Source organism: Sander vitreus, chromosome 13 (assembly GCF_031162955.1).
Source record: "Sander vitreus isolate 19-12246 chromosome 13, sanVit1, whole genome shotgun sequence".
NCBI lineage: Eukaryota > Metazoa > Chordata > Actinopteri > Perciformes > Percidae > Sander > Sander vitreus.
The window spans coordinates 2,086,392-2,108,981 of NC_135867.1; the positions used below are offsets into that span (position 1 = coordinate 2,086,392).

The 22,590-nt window shown below is 44.8% G+C and overlaps 2 protein-coding genes across 2 annotated transcripts in view; one reads left to right on the plus strand and one right to left on the minus strand.

The window, feature by feature from the left end:
• The window catches only part of gemin5 (gem (nuclear organelle) associated protein 5), a 35,628-nt gene extending 13,966 nt beyond the window's left edge, over positions 1-21,662 (minus strand). Inside the window, exons 1-16 of the mRNA XM_078265525.1 lie at positions 21,388-21,662; positions 20,017-20,171; positions 18,441-18,622; positions 17,989-18,140; positions 16,036-16,134; positions 15,313-15,445; positions 12,782-12,947; positions 12,055-12,267; positions 9,602-9,687; positions 7,352-7,434; positions 4,171-4,307; positions 2,629-2,702; positions 2,058-2,239; positions 1,737-1,876; positions 1,265-1,436; positions 959-1,168 (exon numbers count right to left, since the gene is read on the minus strand). Coding sequence (XP_078121651.1) covers positions 959-1,168; positions 1,265-1,436; positions 1,737-1,876; positions 2,058-2,239; positions 2,629-2,702; positions 4,171-4,307; positions 7,352-7,434; positions 9,602-9,687; positions 12,055-12,267; positions 12,782-12,947; positions 15,313-15,445; positions 16,036-16,134; positions 17,989-18,140; positions 18,441-18,622; positions 20,017-20,171; positions 21,388-21,529 — 2,326 coding nt within the window. The 5' untranslated portion in view covers positions 21,530-21,662. The remainder of the gene's footprint in view (positions 1-958; positions 1,169-1,264; positions 1,437-1,736; positions 1,877-2,057; positions 2,240-2,628; positions 2,703-4,170; positions 4,308-7,351; positions 7,435-9,601; positions 9,688-12,054; positions 12,268-12,781; positions 12,948-15,312; positions 15,446-16,035; positions 16,135-17,988; positions 18,141-18,440; positions 18,623-20,016; positions 20,172-21,387) is intronic.
• Positions 21,663-21,725: 63 nt separating this feature from the next.
• Positions 21,726-22,590, plus strand: part of mrpl22 (mitochondrial ribosomal protein L22) — a 5,115-nt gene continuing 4,250 nt past the window's right edge. Inside the window, exons 1-2 of the mRNA XM_078265529.1 lie at positions 21,726-21,944; positions 22,044-22,086. Of these exons, the coding sequence (XP_078121655.1) occupies positions 21,920-21,944; positions 22,044-22,086 (68 nt within the window). The 5' untranslated portion in view covers positions 21,726-21,919. The remainder of the gene's footprint in view (positions 21,945-22,043; positions 22,087-22,590) is intronic.

The window sequence follows — 22,590 nt, forward strand, 5'->3', positions numbered from 1 at the left end:
GGCGCCCCGAGCAGTTGGGGGTTCGGTGCCTTGCTCAAGAGCAGTGCCCAGGAGGTGAACTGGCACCTTTTTTCAACCTGGACCCTATTTTCCCATGTGTTTGTGTCTCTGAGTGACTGATGGGAACACCAATCTTTGACATTGGTCCAGTATTAAGCAAGATCGCTGCAGTCGGCAAAACAAGCTACAATGTAAGTTAACAGGGCAATTGTCCAGCTTGTATTTACCTTCACAAAAGTGCTCATTTTGCCGCTGACAGGCTCAGATTAATATTCTAAGTGTCTGACAATATTTTGGAAAGGATTTCTAAGGAGGTTGACCTGTTAAAGAGTAAGATACTTTTTTTAAACATAAAAACATCTGCGAAATTGCGTTCGCTAAACCAACCAGACTCCATGTAAATAAATAGTAATTTAAGCATCGTAAAATACACTTCATTCACAGTCGACAGAAAAAAAATAAAACTAGGAAACGCCGTTTTGGGTCGTCTTTCTACTTTTCCAACCATCAAAACTCTAGTTTTGGTTGAAATAAACACATAGTTTACAGATTTACATGTGAACATATGTTGCCTCTATACACGCTAAAAGTATTGCTTTTCTAAATGGAGTCTGGTGGGTTTAGCACTAGCGACTTCAGTGCTGTTTCTGGTTGAACAGAAAGGTCTCAAAGAGGTTTTAAAAAGGTCGATCTCTGAAAGGATCCTTTCCATAATGTTGTCAGACACTTAGAATATTAATCTGAGCCTGTCAGCGGCAAAACGAGCACTTTTGTGAAGGTAAATACAAGCTGGACAATTGCCCTGTTAACTTACATTGTAGCTTGTTTCACACTTGCTTAATACTGGACCAAAAAAATAGGGTGCAGGTTAGGCAAGAAAATGGCGATTACGTAAAAATGTTGCGTTTATATGATTATGTAATAATTGTTACAGGCCTAGTAACAACTACTCTGTTACCTGATGGAGGTACAGCACTGTTGGTAGAGCCGACTTCATCTTCCTCTTCTTCCCCAGACAGCTCCTGTCCCGCTGCCTTCTCGCCTCCTGTAACTGTCTCTCCGTTCATGTCCGGTGGCGTAGCTCCTCCGGTCGCAGACGCCTTCTTGTTCTTCCTCTTCTGCTTGGGATTGGCCTTCATCTTCTCCTTCAGGTCGACCATCTTTTTCCCTGAGAGGAGAAGCATGTGAACGTTACAGTCTGCCGGTTACACCGATTAAGCCGTTGTTGTGGTGTTGGGAGGACGTGGGTCCTGGGCGTCTTCACCTTTGGGTGGCTTTTTAAACTCTTGTTTGGAGACTCTCCACTCCTGCAGGGTGAAGTCCTTCCCTCCCGTCCAGATGACATCCGGGTCGACAGGCGACCAGTCCACGCACAGCAGGTAACCGCTGTGGCCCCGGTAGTTACAGACAGCCGCCTCCGGCAGCACGTCCCACACCTCAACGGAACAAAAACATCCAACAACGTCACAAATCGCAAAGGGGGGGGGGGGATTACAAAGAAAAATGGGAAATGCAACTCTACCAAGCCACGGCTGAGCGACGTGCGTCGCCGCGAGGTGTAGTTCCAATTTTCGAGAGGTGCACATCAGGCTACCGTGTAGGTCCGTGTCTCCACGTACATAAGTACGTCGCAACAGCGTAGATTTTACGCAGAAGTATACATCACGCTTAAGCCAGAGTCTGGTGCATCTGACGGGAACGCGTTTGTTTACCCATAATGCTGGCCTGGTACTGACCTGGGCCGTGGCGTCGTACGAGACGGTGACCAGCCGTGCTTCGTGGTGAGGACTCCAGGCCATGCCGGTGATTTTAGAGGTATGACCACACAGCCTGCGAAACGGCTCCGTCATCACCATGGGGCTTTCTGGAGGATTCTCTGTGCAAAAGGTTAAAAACATAAACTAAAAACACATGTTTATACCCACCGAGCTCTTAAAATATTACACATCTAAAATGTTGTGTTATTTAATACTCAGGTTTAGGTCAAAAACACAAGCGCTCGCAAATAAATGTAGGACAGGTTTGAATAATGCAATGCGTGCGAGGTGTCGTCCCACCTATGACGGGGCGGAGATCGTGCACGTAGACGGTGGCGTTGCTGGAGCCCGACGCCAGGAGGCAGTGCAGCTCCGGAGAGGAGCCGTGGCCGTGATGCCACCGCAGCGCGTTGATCATCTTGTGGTGCTGCTGGATGCTGCACAGCAGCTTCAGAGCGGGAGCCTCGTACACATCGATGCAGCTGCAGCGGAGAGCAACGGGGGGGGCAGACACACGGAACAAAGGCAACACGACAACTTCCATTAGGAGTTCAAAGTAAACCATTTTCAAGACACGGATAAACTAGGGAGAAGGAAGTAGGAGGAATTAACATCCGTTAATCCCACTCGATTCATTTACCAAACAGTCCGCTGGCAGTGGGTGCCCAGATGTTCACTAAAACTGCCTGTAAAAATGTATTAGTTGAGTTTAATTCTCTTGGCAGCGTAGCTCTTACTCCCTCTCTCTGGCACGAGACACCCGTCTCCGTTCTAAAGCCTAAAAACTAAACACTGTCAGTGGACAGCTGGACAGTTGGTCCCTCACAGGAACTCCACAGGCTGACAGCCTGTTGGGAGACGGTCCACTCACCCGTCCTCGTTGCCGATGGCGACGACTTTCCCATCTGGCTTCCAGCGGAGGTCGGTGTGTGGAGACAGCTTGTGCTGTTGGGAAGCAGAGCTCGCCGTCATAACCCATTTCAAATCACCTGCAATCATTCACCGGGAACCCGGCCACCATATCTGCTATCTGACCACAGAATCGGGAGTCTGTGAGATTCTCACGCGAGTTTATTTTACACCCGGAGTGTTTTTGTGGCTGACAGGCGCTCCTGGGTCACCAAAGGGTTTCTGAAGTTCGCAGATGAGCCCGTGTGCATGAGCAGATGAGGACACAAATGTATTTCTCTGAATACGATGATTGTTTTACTGCTTATCGCAGTGTCTGCAGCATGAATAAGCTCCCTTTGCTTTTGGGTTAGGGAGGTTAACTGCTGCCGTCTCGTTTATCCTGAAAATTTGATATGTTGACATTAAAACATGAAAAGAAAAACTACTTGAGTCCATCTGAAAACAGACGGGGCCCTCCAGTCGTCAATGCTGGCACAACCACAGTATGAATCTCGAAAGAACTTCAGCGCTTTAGGACAAAGGAACCCGGAACGATCAGCGACTGGCTGAACTTACTTTGGCTGTTGTACGACATCATTGGATGTAGGGGTGCATGATATATAAACTCAATATCGTTATCACAATATCACGTTGCGCAATATTATATCGAACGTGTCACAATAAGTATGCAATGTTTTGTTTATTTTGTGGAGCGCTGCGTCCCGCCCGCTGGCTGTGTGGCTTAGTTGTGTTTGATTTAGAGCTTGAAACGCTGTAATGATCAGGTTTCATTGGCCGGTTACCGTGCCACTTGCACAGGTTAGTGCACGTCAGCGCACGGGTCCACTAGGTGACAAACCCTATGGAACGTACTACGTGACATGTGTGCATGTTTCGGCAGAGTGACAGTGTAAGTGAAGAAATGGATAGAGACAACTAAACGGAACGAATCAGAGAAGGGAAAGGAAAGAGAGGACCTAAAGAGAGAGCGAAGGGAGTGAGTGGAGCAAAAGAAAGAACACAAAAGTAAGAAAACGAGTGTTGCTCAGGGAGAAATTCCTGAAAAGGAAAGTTTAGTGGCCAAAAGTAATCCCATCCCGCATCTATTTCTCACCGGTAGCCATCCCGCAACTTTATGAACAGTGTTTATATGAGGCAGAGTTTGGAGTCGGAAATATTGAATATTTTTCATCCACGACCGACCTGTGGTCCCGCGGCACTACGGAGCCGTACATAAGTCTCACCGTGCACTATATTGTTGTGAATCTATTTTGATGCGTTTTCCCATAACTTTTGTAATTTCACACGTTTAAAAATATCAAAATGAATATCGATATCGCAATATTCATAATCGCAATATCACTTTTTGTCAGTATCGTGCAACCCTAATTGGATGGGAGCATCCAATAATATGCCGTGTGGTTCGGTCAGTAGATCACGGAACACACCCACATTGAAAAAGCATGACAACAGTTTAAAGCAGGTTAAATGGCCCAGAGAATGATGTCGTCACCCCTCCCACCTTGATGCTGTTGGTGTCTCTGATCAGCCTGTCGATGTCCGCCGCGTCTCCGCTCAGCCGAGACGGGTCGTGCTGCAGGATGACGCCTTCGCCGGCGCAGCTGTACAGGCTGTAGGACGGCTTTCCTCCGGCTGCGCCTGAACACAGCGCACACACAGAAAACAAAACGGGAGGACTATAGATGGTTTCTGGGCGACGGGTTACCCGTCTACTGGTCTATATCCACGACGTTGCACTGCCGGGATTGCTCCGTTGCCGCCGGAAAGCAGCGGATAGAAGTTTAAAAAGTATTTCGTTAATTAAATGGGGCTGTAGAGCAGAGCTGCTAAATAAGTATTTCATTACACTGCATTTCAGTTCATTGCTTTTTTCAAAGGCTGTAAATGTCAAATTGGACCCTTCTGACTGATTTAAATTGTATTGTATCATGCTAGCCTAGAAATCTAGACCACCCTAGCGGCAGCAAATGTAATTTGCAGGCAGGGTCAGTCTAGCAACTCTCCGTTGGCTTGTGAGCTGGAAAAACCAAACTCTAGTCAGGCCAATCACATCGTGTATAGAGTCAGTGGGCGGGCTTGCGACGGTTCTGCGCAAATTCCCTGCTGCTTGAAAACAAAGAAGATGGCTGCTATGCTGACGAACAGCGGTCTTTGGAATCGGCCTTGGCCGCGACTCTGGAAGACTTGGAGTTCAGCTTTCATTCTTAAAAAAGGAAGATGTGTTCGGAGTTTTGCCGAGCGGATACGGCAAAAGTTTAATCCATCAACTAGCGTTGCTCTGGTTGGTTGGAGCGCTATCCTATTGCGTGCAGAGGGAATTTGAAAGACAACCGTTTGTCCCGCCCCTCGGATTGAGCCCCGCCAATGGTGAGTTCCCAGACCCAACATCTGGATGTGGGTCTGGCTTGCAGTGTTGGGGAAGTTACTTTTAAAAAGTAGCATTTGCTTGTTACTTCTTAAAAAAGTAATCCGTTACTTTACTTAGTTACCCCCTACGGAAAGTAACTTTTTACTTTACTCGTTAGTTTTACGTTACTTTTAAAAACAGGCGTCTCTGGCAGAGACTGAAGTTAATCATACAAAAACTATCTTTGACCATAAAGCCAATCTCTGGTTTATCAGTGAAGTGTCTGAACTACACTGTAGGCTGGATTCTCTCCTCACAGAGTGACGGCTGATTCATTATGAAGGAGTCCAGCGCGGGTTGAATGCACATCAGCAAGTCATCAGCGTTACACGGTGTTAGTGTATATTACGTAATGTCTGTATCGACTTGTACCGGTCGCGCAGCCACGATGGTCCGTGCGTTGTCGTAGACACATGCAGCCTCCTTTCTGGAAATCTTTGAGTGTCCTTGCGACCGACAAGTCCACAGCGGTCCGCTGCGTGTATGTATGAGGCCGTCTCCACCGCATCCATCTGTGAGGTTGTCAGCTTTGTGTCTGCCTGGCTCAGAACGCCATCTAGCAAAAAAGCCACGAAGCTTATCACGCTCTCAAAAGTTAGCTTTGGCTGCTTCTCGCTTGCCATGATTGCTCGGCTACCAGCCTCTGTCACGTCCCGTGTGGAGCTTGTGAGCGCGCAGCTGAGAAGGCGGTGTCGCTGTCAAATCTGTCCGTGGGAAAAGTAACGTTGCGCCAAATTGAAAAAGGAACTACGTTTCGTTACCAAATTTTCAGTAATAGCGTGTTACACTACTTTTTAAAGTGTGTAAAAAACACATGACAAGCACTCAGTATGTGGAGTAGCAACGATTATTTTCATTGTCGAACAATCTGTCGATGGTTTTCTCGATTAATGGCTTTGTTGTTGGGTCTCTAAAATGTCAAAGTCCAAGATGAGGTCCTCGAATGTCTTGTTTTGTCCACAACTCAAAGATATTCAGTTTACTGTCATAGAGGAGAGAAGAAACTAGAACATATTCACATTTAACAAGCTGACATCAGAACATTCTTACCTTTTTTTTTATAAAAAAAAGACTCAAACCCATTAATCGATTATCAAAATAGCTGGCGATTAACGTTTCAAAAGCTGGAAGAGAAAGGATACGCGACTGCAGAGATTTCCGGAAAGCTCCGTTAATGAGAGGCTGACTGAGCCAAACGGAGTCATCAGCAAAAACGGCGGCGGTACACTCTGAACAAGGTTTTCCAAACTAATGACTGGTGTCCAGCGGTGGAAGAAGTATTCCGATCCTTTACTGCAGTAAAAGTACTAACACCACACTGTACAAATACTTTGTTACAAGTTAAGTAACATTTTCAATGCCGGACTTTAAGTAAAAGTCTGTATCATCAGGAAAATGTACTTAAAGTATTAAAAGTTTTATATAAAAAAATTAAAAAAAATCCTACAATTTTAGAAACTGGTACAACCCAAACAGTTGTGTGTTTTAATGGTCTAATCATTTCAGCTGGACTTCTAGGCCTTTACATTGAATAGTTGATGCAGAGTGTTTAAACGTGAAGAACATAAAGGACTGTGGCAGTTGACAGTCTTTGGATAACCAGAGAGGCGGGAAGCAGCTGGACCTAACTTCCTCTGCATCCTGACCTAACTTCCTCTGCATCTTGACGATCTGAACCAATGAGCTCACAGAATTCCACCACAAACACAAAGTGCGCCGAGCCAGTGTCAAGGCTGCGAGGTAGGGGCGCCTGGGTAGCTCACCTGGTTGAGCGTGCGCCCAATGTACAGGTTCGCTTCCGACCCGCGGCCCTTTGCTGCATGCCATTCCCCCCTCTCTCTCCCACTTTCCTGTCTTAATCTTTCCTATCAAAAATAAAAGGCAATAAAAGCCCCAAAAATGAACTCTTTCAAAAAAGGTGCAAGGTAAACAAATAAGCTGAATAAGCATCAGCAGATGGTTGGCACGGTGGCACTCCCGTTTGTGGCGCTGCAGCTGAGCGACCGATACCCTAATTAAAATGTCGTCTGCCGACAGCTGTCAGGGTTACCTTGCTACGTCTAGATTTTCCCACGAGCGGCTGAAAGGCGGGAGGAAAGTGTTTTCCCCGGCTTGTTCAATTACAGAGTCGATTACAAAAAGGGCGCACAGAGACGGCTGGGCTTTTTGCGCTGACTCGCTGTTTTTTTTGGCACCCCCCCGCGTCTTTGCTGGGTCAGAGCGTTCAGAGAGAAACAGCAGCATTTTCTAACACTTCATTAGGAACTTAACTTACCAAACGACATTGGGGGGACCGGGGGCCCCCAGGCCAGCGTGTACACCGTTTTTCTGTGATAGGAGCTCGATATCTGCGGCGGCCTGGGAGGAGACGAGGCAGAACAAACGCCCAGTCAGGAACACAAGCAACAACAGGACTCAGAGGCCTCAAGGGATTATTTGGCCCGCAGCAATAACTTGCTGGGGGGGGTGGGGGGGGGGGGGCCTTGTGTGGTTTAACTTTCAAAAATCCCTTTTTGCAGTTAGAAAACGTGCTCGTAGTCATTTTTAAAAAAGGTGCCCTGTGGAGTTTTATTTTAAATAAACAAAAGTTTTACTTGTTTTCAGTTTCTCGGAACAAGATGCATTACGTATTTGCACGATTCCTTCTCCATTCAACATTTACAAAAGGTTTTTGGAGGATAGTAAACTATTCTGGTCATATAAACGGTTTGCCAGATTGGATGTCTAGACTAGAAAATGGGCAAAGTAGCTGAACTTTCTGGAGGGCTCCTAAGAAGCTTTGTGCTGGGGAAAGACGTGTATGATGGGCTTATGTTGTTGTCTGTTAAGCCCCTGACACACCAACCTGACGGCCGACCGTCGGAAGAAAAGGCAGTCGGACTGATCAGTCGGCTCCCCGAGGTCCAAAAAGTGCCTCAGAACACACCGAAGCGACGTCGACTTGAGCGCGTAATACGTCTCCATAACAGCAGGCGGCAGATTTTGAGAGGCTTAGTCACATTCATCCCGCTCGTCATTTCCGGGTTAGCACTCCACCAATCAGATTGGTCACGTCAGGTCGGCCAAAATGAAGGCCGACGGCTCCTCGGACGGACGACGGCAGGGAACACACCGAACAGACTCGAGTCACCGACCTCGCCAGACTGTCCGACGGCCGATTATTGGCTTGGTGTGTCAGAGCCTTTATACAAAGGTTTAGTCGGTTTATTGTCTATTTTGTTACCATTTAGTTGTGTGGTCTTGAATAATATAGTAACTCTGTCATCTTTTCTTTATTTTTTTGTCTTTTGTTCATGTTGCAAATATTGTTTTTTATGTTGTTTAAAAAATAGCTCATCTTAAAAAAAAAGCCTCTAGCCATTTATTTATTTTATCTTTTTTAAAAGGTGCCCTGTGGAGTTTTTGTTGCTACGTTGCAACGCTGCTTTGTGTGTTGGCGCCGCCAGCTGTCAGTGGACCAGCATGAAACTGGTGATGAACGTGAATCAGCTAAAAATATGTTGGGTACGTTTTTATTGTCTTCTTCCTAACATTTATTTATTGCAAATAGACAATTATTGTCTATTTGCAATATTTTTTTAAATAATCACAGTTTTTGTTTAACCACAAGTTTTTGCCAACAATAGCTTAGGTCCTAAGGGGTATGACTGTTGATGTTTTTTTGTTTTGTTTTTTTATGTAAATTTAAGAAGAATTCATTTCAAAACGTTTTGGTTTGAAAAATACATACATGAAAACTTTTTTTTTCAAACCTGACTGAAAGAGACAATTACATTGTTAATTGTAATTATTTCTGAGACAATTAATTGTTCAGTAAAAGTTGGAATTGTTGCAGCACTGTACACCGGAGCAGAAACAAAACTACACGCAATTTCATTTCAGTCGGACATTTAACCCTCCTGTTGTCCTCCGGTCAAATCTGACCCATTTTCAAAAAGTTTCTATATACCCAAAATTTGGGTTTCTTTCAAACTAATTAATTGACAATAACGTGGATGGTTCCATACAACCATTACTCTTCACAAGTAAAATAAATGATCAGTTCACTACTTTCACTGAATTTGGTTGTTTTAGAATTTTTTTTTATAAATTGATAACAATTTAACAAAATTGATAAAAGAACACTGAAAAAGCAACAAATGTTGGAAAAAGCTTCAAAAACCTGGAAAAACAACAAAAACGTCAAACAAATGCAGAAAAAACCCGACAAACATCTGAAAAAGTGCCAAAGAAATGCAGAACGTAGTGACAAATGTTGAAAAAAAGTGATTAAAACATTGAAAAAAAGAGTTTTAATTTCAAATTTTGACCCAGAAAAACAAAAAGTTGCACAGTCGACGGGAGGACAACAAGGATTAAGAAACAGCAGTGGGTTAAAAACTATCAGATATGAAACTACAGTGAGGGGGTTTATGTGCACTGGTGTGACGTAGTGTTGGAAACTTACACAACTTCATCATTCAAACCATACAAAGCTAATAATAATAATAATAATAATAATAATAATAATAATAATAACCCTTACCGGTTAGAGAAGACATCGTAGATACCGACTTTACCATCGTCCGTTCCAAAAGACAAGGATCCTTCTTTTTGGGGGTGCCACGCCAGCTGCAGTGAAGGAAAACGTGTCTTAATCTTTGTGTCACGTCAACGTGTAATGGCCGTTGATAATGGAGGCCTCTTTCAAAAAGTTGAACCTATTGATAATAATCCTCTCCACAAACGTCCGCACAGATGCTCGGCCCGCTCGGAGCGCCAAAGTCAAACAGGTGTGTCGGGCTGTGAGCGGCTGACAGCAGTCTTCTGCGGTCTTTCACCTTTTCATTTTCGTTTTATTAAAAAGCTCATATTATGAAAACAAAAACTATTTTTCTGGGATTTGGGGAGTTATTTTGTGTCTCTGGTACTTCCACACGCATACAAACTTTGAAAAAAAAAAAACCATCCATGCTGTTCTGAGTGAGAAACGGTTTCTGAATGTCTCCTGCCTTCAGTCTCCGGGTGAGCTTGTCAACATCGGCAGGGCTGTCTACGTCATCGGCCGAAACATTTGGTGTGTGCTAACCATTTTAGCTAATACCACATCAGCTAGCTGTTTCTCCAACTTCGGTCAGTTCAAGGCAGTATTAGCCGGGAGACTTCTTCTAAACGAGGGCGCACTTCCAACTTTGCGTGGAACACCTGCAGAACAGAGACATGGAAGTAGTTCTTTTGGAGATTATGGTGAACTCGTGTGTGTTGTAGCAGTGTTTTGCCATTGAGAACGAGGTGGCTAACCGCTAGCTGCGCTAGCTTCTAGCTAGTAGTCCTTACCTAGCTACTGCGCATGTGCGACTCCCAATAAAGATGGAACAGAAGTGAGATGTCTCACTCTGTAGCTAAAACAGAGAGCTCAACACACAGGGTGAAAAGAGGAGCTGCAGCAATGTGTATGGTGACAAACAACAAAAATATGGTGTTTTTTGAAAATTAAACCATGTAAACCTATTCTGGTTCAACCTCTAAATACATGAATCTGAAAATGCGCATAATATGGGCACTTTCATATTGTTTTTTATTGTTTAGCTGGTTGTATTCATCGGTCAAAATTATTATTGTCAGTTAGCAGTTTAACTGTTAATCATTAACATTTCTAGTAGAGCTGGGCAACAGGGTCAAAAATATTGTGATATTTGATTTTCTCCAAAGACACTGATGTCAATATTGCGGCGATGTTGGAGGGTTGACTGTTGGTGCTTTTACAAAATATTAAAACAATGAGAGTCTTGAGAAATAATGTGGATACAATGACTAAGTGGGTAAAGGCTGTTAAGGAAAAACTCAGTAGCAGCTTTCTTCACGATTCATGAAGGCTCGGGAGACTGATGTCTAACACACGAGCATTTCTTGATCTCGATCGAGGAGATTAAGGTAGACCGTACAGTTTAACCACGATGTGCTATTCTGCAGTGTCCTCCCCAACTCGGAGGTCCTGTGCCTTACCGGATGCTCATATCCCCAGCCCCAACTAATACGTTTGTGATATCTCAAGATATCGATGGCGCCAAAAAAAAGATGGTCACCTTGAGCATAGTTCTGGGACGCATGAGAAACTATGGCAGGCCCTGGTCCACTGAGCTCCATAAGGAGAGAGTCCAAAAACAAACATTCCCTTATCATGCAGCGGTCTACACAGGCTCCCTGATTGAGACAGGGAGGCAAGGACAGAACAGGTTTGGACATCAGAGACTGGATGAATAGTATCGCCCCCTGTCCTGCAGTCTATATCCTTGACGACGTTCCACTACCGGGATTGCTCCGTTGCCGCCGGAAAATCCGCCGCGGATATCTGTTGCCTTGGGCTTCCTTTGTGTTGTCATTTTAAACTCCGGTGGATTTCTGAGGACTATGGTTAACTGCTCCTCAGATCTCTGCAGGGTAAATCCAGACAGCTAGCTAGACTATCTGTCCAATCTGAGTTTTCTGTTGCACGACTAAAACAACTTTTGAACGTACACATGTTCCTTCCCGAGGTTATTTTGCAAGACGATTGTGATTGGTTAAAAGAAATGCCAATAAACCAGAGCACGTATTCCCCCCATCCCCAAATACTGTGTGGACTAGCCAGACCCTCCTCCAGCGCGCTTTGGAGGAGGGTCTGGCAAAGCGAGACTACCTGTCCTGTGACCTATGATCTGATGTCTAAGCTTTCCCTTTAGTCTCATCATACCACTACATGGTGGTTGTGGAAATTCCACCACAAAGGCAAATAATAAAACAGCTAGTAAGTCTGGTAAAATGACATCACTTTAATGTAATGCAGCCTTTGAAAACCAGGAAAAAAAACACGATATCCAAAATTGAAGACGATATCTAGCCTCGTATATCGATATCGATATAATATAATGCCCAGCCCTAATCCCCAGTCAACAACAAAAGTTCACATTTTACGATGACACACTCACACACAGAGATTTAAAACAACAAACGTCTTACCGCTGTGACCTTTGACTTGATGCCCTGCCAGAAGGAGCGGGTGTCGTACTGGTTCTGGGTGGTCAGCGTGTTCCACACCCGGATCATGTTGTCGCCGACGCCCAGCGCCAGACACCCCACGCCCACGGGGGAGAAGGTCAGGGCGTAGACGAAGCCGCCCAGGGTGGGCAGAGTCCAGCAGCAGTCCAGAGAGGCCAGGTCCCAGCATTTTATCTGCAGAGTCAAAAAGTCAAAGTCAGGGCTCTTTTTATTAAACCCACCACCCCTCCAATCGGTCAGATGACCCAGCTTCCAATCAAAGGCCCTTTCGGCGGCAATAAAGAGTGCGGTACACTTCAATACGCCCATCATTAATGGGACATTTCGGTGAAGTAAGACATATTTCAAATATATTTTGTTCAGCAGAGTTCACAATAGGGTTGCACAACTAATTGTGCGACCTGTGTAATCAGTTCACCACCTCACCATCTGCGTCGGCAATTCCCATCGTCTCCAAAATGTGCGTAAGCATGGGTCAGAGTTTGCATGGAGGACCGCACAGTCTCCCTAATAATTTTTTTTTTTTTTTATGAATCACAACCTTTGCGTGGGAAGTGGCGTACGCACAAAACGGGGCTGAAAATGTGCATGAATAAATGAGACCCCTGGTGATTATGAATGAAAACACAGGGGGGGAAAAAAGAAGTAATCTTTCCAGTTAAGTGGGAGACGAAAGAAGGCGACCCACCTCTCTGTCCATGGAGGTGCTGACGAGCAGCTCTCTGTCGTCCTGCAGGCGGACCGAACTCACGCTGAAGACGATCCGGCTGTGGTTCTGACCCTCCGAAGAAGTCCCAAACAGAGTCCACCTCTGCTTCCCTGCCCGGGTCAGGTCCCACATCACCAACTCACCACTGGGGGACAGGGACAGACACACACAGACACGCCAATAAAACTAAATTATAAATCACTTGCTGTTTATTAGCCAGGACAAGTGACAAAGAGACATATGGATCCCAGGAGACTATCCCGCCAAAATAAAGGTTGAATACACAAACATTTAAACACTTACTGGCAAGTTGGCTGATCAACTACAACTTGAGAATAATCTTTATAAGCCCCTGCTTGCAACTGCCTCACAAGACCAAATTCATAAGTTGACTTCCCTTTTCAAAGTCTCTGCAGTGATGTTTTCACACTATAACCGGAGGCTGCCGTTAAGTCCTGATCGGTGGTTCTGCGTTGAATCTACGCCCTAGGTATGTACGTAGATACCAACCCTACGCCGTAGCCAGACGTGCACCTCTCCGGAAATGTAACTACATGTCGCCGCAAATAACCGTGATTGGTCCGCCTGGCTGGGTTTTGGAACGTCACACTCATTTTCCGGGTTCTCCTTCTCGTGAACCACATGAAATCAAGGAGAGGGTCAACTTTCCCTGCTACAGCTTTCCGACCGTGGTCAGAAAGAACAGGGGAGACACTTTGTTTCTCCCTCTCCACCGCCGGAGTCGGTACTCGCTCCGACGCCAATCCTGTCACTCTCTCACTCGCTCTACCACACACTCCCCACGCACACACAGATGCCGGCTCCGCTATAGAGCTCAACAGTCCCGCCCACAGCGGGTTCCGGAAGTAAAAATACAATGCAATGTCTCCATTGACATTTGCAGTATAAGCCATAAAATTGTAACCGTCGATGGTAGACTTAAAACCAGCTTGCGTACATGACTAAGCGATTGTATATGCTCATATAGACGCCAAAAATCATGGGGCACTAACCTTGTTTAGAGATAAATGTCTTTTATTCACGATGTCTTGGATAAGTACTTCATTACCCACAATCCTGAACAATCCCACAGTGATGACTCTGATTGGTGGAACTCATGCTGGTGAGGAGGGGGGGGTGTCAGTACCCGATCTCTGCTACACTGTCTGCGACACTGCACGAATCACGATCTGTTCCCACGCTTCTGACGTTAGCCTCTGCCGGGAAGCTAACGTTAGTTTAGCTAACAGCTAATTTGGCTAACCGCTAGCTGACAGCTTGATTCAGTGTAAAATAACGTTAACTCAAACTTAACACTGGGTAAAGCCGTCTACAGCTGAAGTAGCAGCCGTTATATATGTTAACGGTTATTTTCAGGTTTTATTTTGAGGGTCTTTTAAAGTTATTACATGCTGTCTCAGCTAGCGGTTAGCCGAATTAGCTGTTAGCTAAACTAACGTTAGCATCCTTCGACCTGTTCAGTGGTGCGCGGTGGTTTATGGGATGAGTAGTTCCTTCACTCTGAGATGACGATGTGTACACAGTCTTGTACCTTTGACTTTTTGGGGATTTTCTGTTCGTTTTTTACTCGAAATGATACGTTGTATGCTTATGAGTCACGTCCCACCTGGCTAGCCTAAGGCATGGTCTAAAACTCTTTATACACGGATTTTCCCAGACGTCAATGGGAGAAATGAATGGGAAATTGACTTCCGGATCCCAAGGTCTCTCAGAGGAGGGGCGGGACTGTTGAGCTCTATTGTCACGTATACAGGCAGGCGCCATCTTGGGAAAACAGTCACGATCAGTCGAATGACGAACGCCGTGCTTGAGCTATGTTACTGGTTACTGGTTGCACGGCGTTTGTCGCTCGACTGGTCGTGACTGTTTTCCCAAGATGGCGTCTGCCTGTATACACGAACGGTACTGTCTTTATAAACTACATTTTTAATGTACACTTACTCTCAATGCTTCAGTTTACATGTAGGGCCCCTCACTATGCTACCGTGGAAGTGTGGTGATATTTTAAGCCTGTGGTGTAGAAATAGCGATTTCTTTTTACTTTATCCGTGCCCCGACAACTAGCGTTATAAGCTAATTAGCAGTTTGCGCTAAAACTGGTCACATTCGATTAGCATGAAAACAAATCCCAAAGAACGGTTGACTCGGTACACATGTGTTATTAACCCCTAGGTTCATTTTGCGCCGGATTTCTTCTTTAAAAGAGATACCCTAGAACGATGCAGACACACCACTGCACAAGTATAAATCCTCACAACGGCGTTGGCCACTTACCGTGGCTACGGCGTCGGCTCTGCATCCAGCCTCTGTACAACCATAAATGTATCCTCAAGGCAGGAAAGTCATTACTTAAGGGGTAATAAGTGCAAAGCGACTAGTCACATTTCCGTGTCAAATCCAACACTGCTGAAAAACGCTACTGAGCTGTGCCGGTGTCATGTTTCATCGGGCTTGCTCTGATGGCCTGACTGATGAAGACGCGTGCGTACCCGAAGCAGCTGGACACAAGTTGCGTGGGTCGTCCCTTCGGCCAGTGGACGTGGAGCCAGAGTCTCTCTTTGACGCCGGGGTCGACCGCGGAGCCTCTCTTCTTCAGATACGGCAGCTTCAGAGTCATCACAGCTGCGGGTGGAGGGGGGGGGGGGGATGATAGCATACAGAGAGGATTACGCAAGATCACCGGAGGTAAATCTGTCTTGAAAGGACAACGGCAGGGCGCCTCTGTGGATTGGAAATGCTTTTTTCTATCCTCTTTAATCACGATCATGGGGGGAGACACAATAATAATAATAATAATAATAGAAGATAAGTACATAAATAACTAAATAAAAATACTAGACCAGAATATAAATAAATAAATAAATAATAGTATGAATAATGAATAATAGTACAATTGTAATCTTTAAATTAACAAATAACATGATTGAATATAAGTGTAAATACATCAACACTTTCTGTCCTATCAAAATAAAGGCCGAAAATTAAATTAAATCGCGAACAGGGATGAATCGAGATTGCGATTTTATAACGATTAATCGTGCAGGCTGAATATATAGGATATAATTAGATGCGTTATGTATGTGAAGAGATGTTTTAGGGCTTCTTAATGACCTCTGGACACCTTGTAAAGGCTTTTCCACGTTGACATGAATAGATGTCAGGAGGAAATCAGGAACGAGCACAAAATCCTGGCTGTTTGCAGAATGTCTCACCTTTTCCCTTCGCCGAGCTCCAGATCCTCACCGTCTGGTCTTTGCTCCCCGACGCCAGATAGCAGCCGGCCGCGTCTCCTGCAGACACTCCACCGTTTGCTACGATAATAAAAAAAATAAAAAAAACTCAGGCCTCCTATCTGTCAAACATCTCGACTTCAGTTTGGTTTAAATGACAGGAGGTTCAGCGATATGGGATGGTTCGCCATTCGTCACATTTTTTCAAGCTAGCACTTGTACAATTTAGGAAAGCTGTTAAAGGTTTGTTTTTGTCTGTGCAATGTTGTCCCTATGGGATGTCTTTGTAAACAACCCACGGAACTCCTAATATTATTTTACCTTTCGTATTTATACTGTTGATTTGATAGCGTGTGTAATTTATCTTCTCTTTTCTTATCAGTGTTTTAGGTTTTTTTCTATTTTATTTGGAGTGTGCATTGGAGGGTGCCCAGTTTAAGCCCCTCTGAGGGTTTTTTTTTGCATCTAGCCATCAGATCTTGTATTATGTGTATATTAATCTGTGTAAATTAATAAAATAAAAAAACAAAAAAAAAAACATGTACACTTTCTACATTAGAAGTTTCTATGAGAAAAAAAATTTTTTCCTGTCAAAAAGTTGTTGTTTGTGCAGAATGAACACACAGTCCGTGCGTTAACATGCACAGCAGTAGTGAATAACAGGGTTACGCCAGTTCTCCCCGTATACATGAGCGGGGAGGACTGGGGAGAATGACAGGAGAAACTCCACCTCCGCTACAGTAGGTGGCGCTCTGCCGACGCACAACCGGCTTTTTCTTCCGGTTGACCCGTGTCAACATTACACCAGAGAATGTCTAATAAGGGGAGAACTTCCACTCTCGGGAAACTTCCGGCTTCTGAACTGGTTGCAGTTCCACTCTGGTTCCATATGAGGGCGCTCACGGGCGAGTGCAGAATGAATGGAGGTCTATGGAGCCATACCCCTCAAAATCCACTTTTCTCAGGATATCATTTTTTGTCTAGTAATTTGAAACGTTGTATTCGAAAGGGGCGGCTAAGAAAATACACACTGCATTTTTGTTCTAAAAAGCCTTTTTAAAATGCCAATGACGTCATACACATCGTACGGCCAGAGATACTGCTTTACGGCAAGCGCCGAGTCACTTGGTTGCGCTTCGGATGCCGTCAAGCGGGATCTCTGGTCGTAGTCAGTCCTTCACTGACCAATCAGCATTCATTAGCAGAACGCTAGCGTGTTGTGGGCAACAACGACTCAACCTGTAAGAAATGGAAAGGACATAAGTACTCGTTCATTCAACTTTCGACCTATCATAGGGATACGGGGATACCCGTTAGTGAAGGAGTTCTCTACCTCGGTTAACCGGGTTATGAGAACCGGGGTAAGGTGTTTACATGGCGTTTGAGAAATCAGGGTTTTGCCTTAAGCCTAATTAGAGCCCGATATTAGGCATTTTCCAAACTATCAGTATCGGCATTTAGAATGGCCGATAAATGAATATTTTAAAAATAAAATAAAAAACAGAGGAAACACCCTTCAACCATGTTCTGAGTGTTGGCGTTGGATAGTTTGTCCTCCAGAGGGCGCTCTACAACCTCCCTGTTGGCAACACTCAGATTTTTGTTGTTATTGTGTTTTTTGTTCAAAGTTTAAGTTTCATATCTTAAGTTTGTATTTTTACACATTGTATTTATCAGAACTACCAGAATATATTTTGATGTTCCTCTGTTCTGTTGTGACAATAAAACAACAAACAAAGTTTATTTTTAAACTGCATTATCATATTTGAATGAGAACTCATAAATATCGGCCTTAAAAATCCTTTATCGGTCGGGCTCTAACCCTAATATAATGTTTTTTTTTTTTTTTTTTTTAAACTGCATGTAAACGCACTGATTGAAAAAGAAAAAAACAAATAGCTGTCATGCACCAAACCAATGTCGGCCCACTGCTACCTTCGCTGTCCTCTGGTCTGCTGTAGAAGGCGTCCTCGCCGGCCAGGGGCGACCACGCCAGCGAGTGGATCTCGTCCTCGTGTCCGCGGAGACGGTGCGTCACCTCGCCCTTCTTGCTCACGTCGATCAGCACGATCATCCCGTCTTTGTACCTTGGGCAGAACGACGACAGCAACGTCACAATCCCCATCGCGGCGGTTTATATTCTACTGTTGGTAGAGTGGCTAAAATGGTTGAATTTGGCAGATTTGCTTTTTAACACAAAAGTAAAGAAATGTTTTGTGCGTTCTAGGATTTTGTATTTTTTTTTGTTGTCTGGATTTCTTACACAAGTACAACTCAACTCTACTTGTTTATTTGTATAGCACTTTTGGCTCAGATTTGAATGTTTGGACTGTGTGAAGCATTGTGATCCGGCAGAGTGGAGTGTGCTCTCTGGGGGTTGGTCTTACCCGACGGCCACAGAGCTCCAGGTGTGAGGGGAGCAGGTGAGGCAGAAGATGGTCCTGGGCTCTGGGAAGAAGCTGGCCGTGTCTCCCGTGTTGTGCCAGTGGCAGACCACGACGCCCTTCTCGTCCCCCGACACCACCAGGTTCTTATCCAGCGGAGACCAGTGCACCGCCGCCACGGGGCTCTGTGTGCGAAGGGAAAACAACTGTACGTCACATTCATTTCACTAGTCAGGCTCAAGCAGAAAGGGTTAAGGCTCTGACGCACCAACCCGACGGCCGACCGTCGGCAGAAAAGGCAGTCGGACTGATCAGTCGGCTCCCCGAGGTCCAAAAAGTGCCTCGGAACACACCGAAGTGACGCCGACTTGAGCGGACGTTCTGCGCGTGCGCCAGACGTAATACGTCTCCATAACAGCAGGCGGCGCTAATCTGTATTGTCGGCCAAAAAATGAAAACCGGAAATGACAGAACATCTCTCTAGACCTAGTAAACACAGAGCACGCCGTCGTCAGTCATTGTTCTCATCAGAGAGTGGAGATAGTAGTCAAGAAGGATCGTTGTTGTCATTCCTCGCTGAACGGAAGAAAATACGATGGCTAGTATTAAGAAGATACTGGCGTGGTCAGCTCTCGGGCTTCTTGTGGAAGAAGGGCACTCCACCAATCAGATTGGTCATAGAGTCCGGCTGCCCACCGGCCGATTCAACAAGTCAAATTGGCCAAAATGGATGCCGGCGGCCCCTCCGACTGACGACGGCACGAAACACACCGAACAGACTCGAGTCACCGACCTCGCCAGACTGTCCGACGGCCGATAATCGGGATTGGTGTGTCAGAGCCTTTAGTGTCTTATAGGGCTGAATGATTTTTTTTTGGTTTTTTTTGGGGGGGGGGGGAATCTCATTGCGATAATTACCTTATTTGACAGAAATCTATATGCATTTCCCTGTTATTTCGAACAATTTGATAAACAAAAATAGCTATTAAGCTTGAGTAAATAAAACAAATTTTTTTTGTACAGCCCTACATCTGATACCGTGGTGGCAGAAATGTTGCCATGGTGGGCCGCCACTACAAAATATATATCGCGATATCGATACTGCGGCGATATTGTAGGGTTGACAATTGGTGCTTTCCCAAAATATTTACACAATGAGATTTTTGATAAACAATCATCAGTTATGTTGATACAATCACTAAGTGGGTAAAGGCAAATAACAGAACAGCTAGAACCGTCTGGTGTGTTCAGAAAATGACATCACTCTACTGTAATGCAGCCTTTAAAACCAGGAAAAGACACAAAAAACACTCGTGTCATATCGGGATATTACGATATCCAAAATTTAAGGCGATACCTAGCCTCATATATCGATATCGATATAATATTGATACATTGCCCAGCCCTACAGGAAAGACCCTGCCACGTGTGAATGACGTCAGAGCAAGTCGGGGTCAAGTCGGACACAAATCTAACCGGCGAGCATCGGGCTGCGATCGCCGCTCATCGATTCACCGCGGGCCCGGCTCATCTCGAACGGGCCCAACGACACGCCAGAACAGGAAAAGTCGACACTCACCTGATGAGCCGCATGCTCCCTTGTGAGCACCTTGTTGTCCGAGTCCCAGAAGCGAACGCTCCCGTCGTTGGAGGAGCTGACGCAGACGTGGCTCTGCCCCGCATGCTGACAGAAGGAAAAGCTCGACACAAAGTCTTTATGGCCGACGAGCTCCCCTGAAAAACACAAACGCAGACGTCTATCAGTGCGTTATCATACAGCAAAGAGGCCACGAAATACCAAAGAACTGAGGAACAAGCCTCTGACGTCTCTGCTCGATTGAGTCGCGGGAAATTTGGGACGACAGTTTGGGATCTGAATCTTCACACGACCAAACTGGAGACATTTTAAGGGGTCGCAACAGTTAGCCGTTTAATCGATGTATCGTTTCCAGAGATGGAAATTAATTTTGTCCAATGGATTGGTCCAAAAACACGGACGTCCTGTAGAAAAAGGGCCAATTAAAGTCGTGTCCACCTGCTGAGGAGAGTGTGCAGGACCGATTGAGTATTATTCAGTTATTAAGGGCTCAATAAACAGCTCAAAAAGTGTGTTATTTGAACTTGAGTAAAGAGCCAAGTGTGCATTTCTCTTGACTCTCTAGATCAGTGTTTCTCAAATGGGGGTACGTGTCCCCCTAGGGGTACTTTGGAGGACTGCAGGGGGTACGTGACATTTTTTGCTAAATGTTTTTCAGTTACAAGGCTGTAGGTACTTCTACTGTCCAAGTTTGTCGCATTTTTCAAAGTTTTTGTCACCTTTTTTTGAAGGTTTTGTTGCTTGTTTTTACCTATTCTTGCCTTTATTCCTTACGTTTGTCTACCGTCTTATTTTCTTCAAAGTTTTTGTCACTTTTTTTCAAAGTCTGTTGCTTATTTGAATTTGTTGTCACTTCTGTCGCCCTAGAGTTGCCTTCCTTTCTTCCTACTGCCTTTGTCCAAGGTTTTGTCGCCTTTTTCATCAGCATTTGAATGTTTTCCAGGTACAAGGCCGTTGTTTAGTAAATCTATCGCTGACATCGCTGTACTCTTCCTCTTTATACAAAAATTATTCGTCCTGTGTAGGGGGTACATGGCTTAAAAAACCGTTCAAAAGGGGGTACATTATTGAAAAAAGCTCGAGAACCACTGCTCTAGGTTAATCAACTAGAGTGTCCATGTTACCAGATATCTGCTACCCTTTCAGTACACGACTCCAGGAGCTGTAATCATCACACCTGAGGTGGTCTGCTTACCTTGACTTGGGCTAAACGTGTAACCGTGTAATGCGTGTAACATGACGTGTATCCTTCTATGGGCTTAGGGATGAGTACCAGAGTACCAGAGTACCAGAGTGACAGTGACCCCCCCCCGTGTGTGTGTGTGTGTGTGTGTATGGCAGCAGCAGACTTACCTACAACCCTGCAGGAGGATGCAGACACATCAATCAGATAGATGATGTTTTTGGCTCCGACGCCCAGTAAACCGCTGCTGTTGACGTCACTGCAGCGCGAGCAGTACCAGTTGGGAGAGGCGGGAAGCGACCTTTCGTGCATGACGCCTCCGGTCGTTTAAAGTGAGCTAATGTTCTAATAAAGTCTGATAAAGCTAAACCAAACTCCACACATGTTAACCTGCACTGTCGTAGCGACTACACTGCCGGCCGTACGGCCAGCGTGGTGTCGTAAGTCCTACCGTTGCCCAGTACGGAATCCTATTTGGGTCAAACCATGACGAGTTTGCGTTTCTTTTTTTTCAAAGCAACATTGCCTTTCTCACCACTATCTTATACTATTACTTGTAAGACAACTTACAAATAATAACCTATAACCAAACGTAATAGGTCGTATACGCAGTGAAGACTACAAATGGCTAAACACGTTGCGCTTTTATTACTGTAAACATAACTAACGTCAGCGAACACTAGCGTCGTAAAAGAATGCAACATGGCGACTGCAATGACAGGACGTGGTAAGAGAAATGCAGCCTAACTATCTACACATTTGCCATGTTATAACATGTATTTTGTCTGCTGACGATGTTTTAACTGATTCGTACTTGTTTTTTCAGGCATGGCGTTTATTAGGAATATACCTGGGGTGTTGAGCTCGAGGTAAGAAAGTGACATCGATATGAGTAGAATCACAACTGTCTCTGCAGAAGGACAAATGTCTTTGGGCTGCTTTAAGTAACGTTAGCTAAGCTAAGCTAAGCTAAGCACACCACTGTGAAAACCACTTGATTTGAATTAGATACAAGTTCAAAGAAAAACATTGTTGGCCAGTAACTTCAAGGTTAGGAAATACAGATCTGCATTGTGACTTTGCTGTAAATGGTGTCAGTTTCTGAGCCATAATGTATGTCTAATTAGGGCTGCACGATATGAGGAAATTGTGCGATATGCGATAATTAGTAAGTAATTGAATATTGCGGTAACGATATTACTCACGATACATACACAGGTGTTAAAATGTGCTCAGTTCTGCATGTCTGCTGCTTTCAGTATTCTTCTACAATACAACAAATTGCTTGTTGAATTAAAAACAAAAGTAAAATCATTTTCAACATTCTTTTATGGACAAATTGAACATTACATTGAATATGAAAGCACCACTAA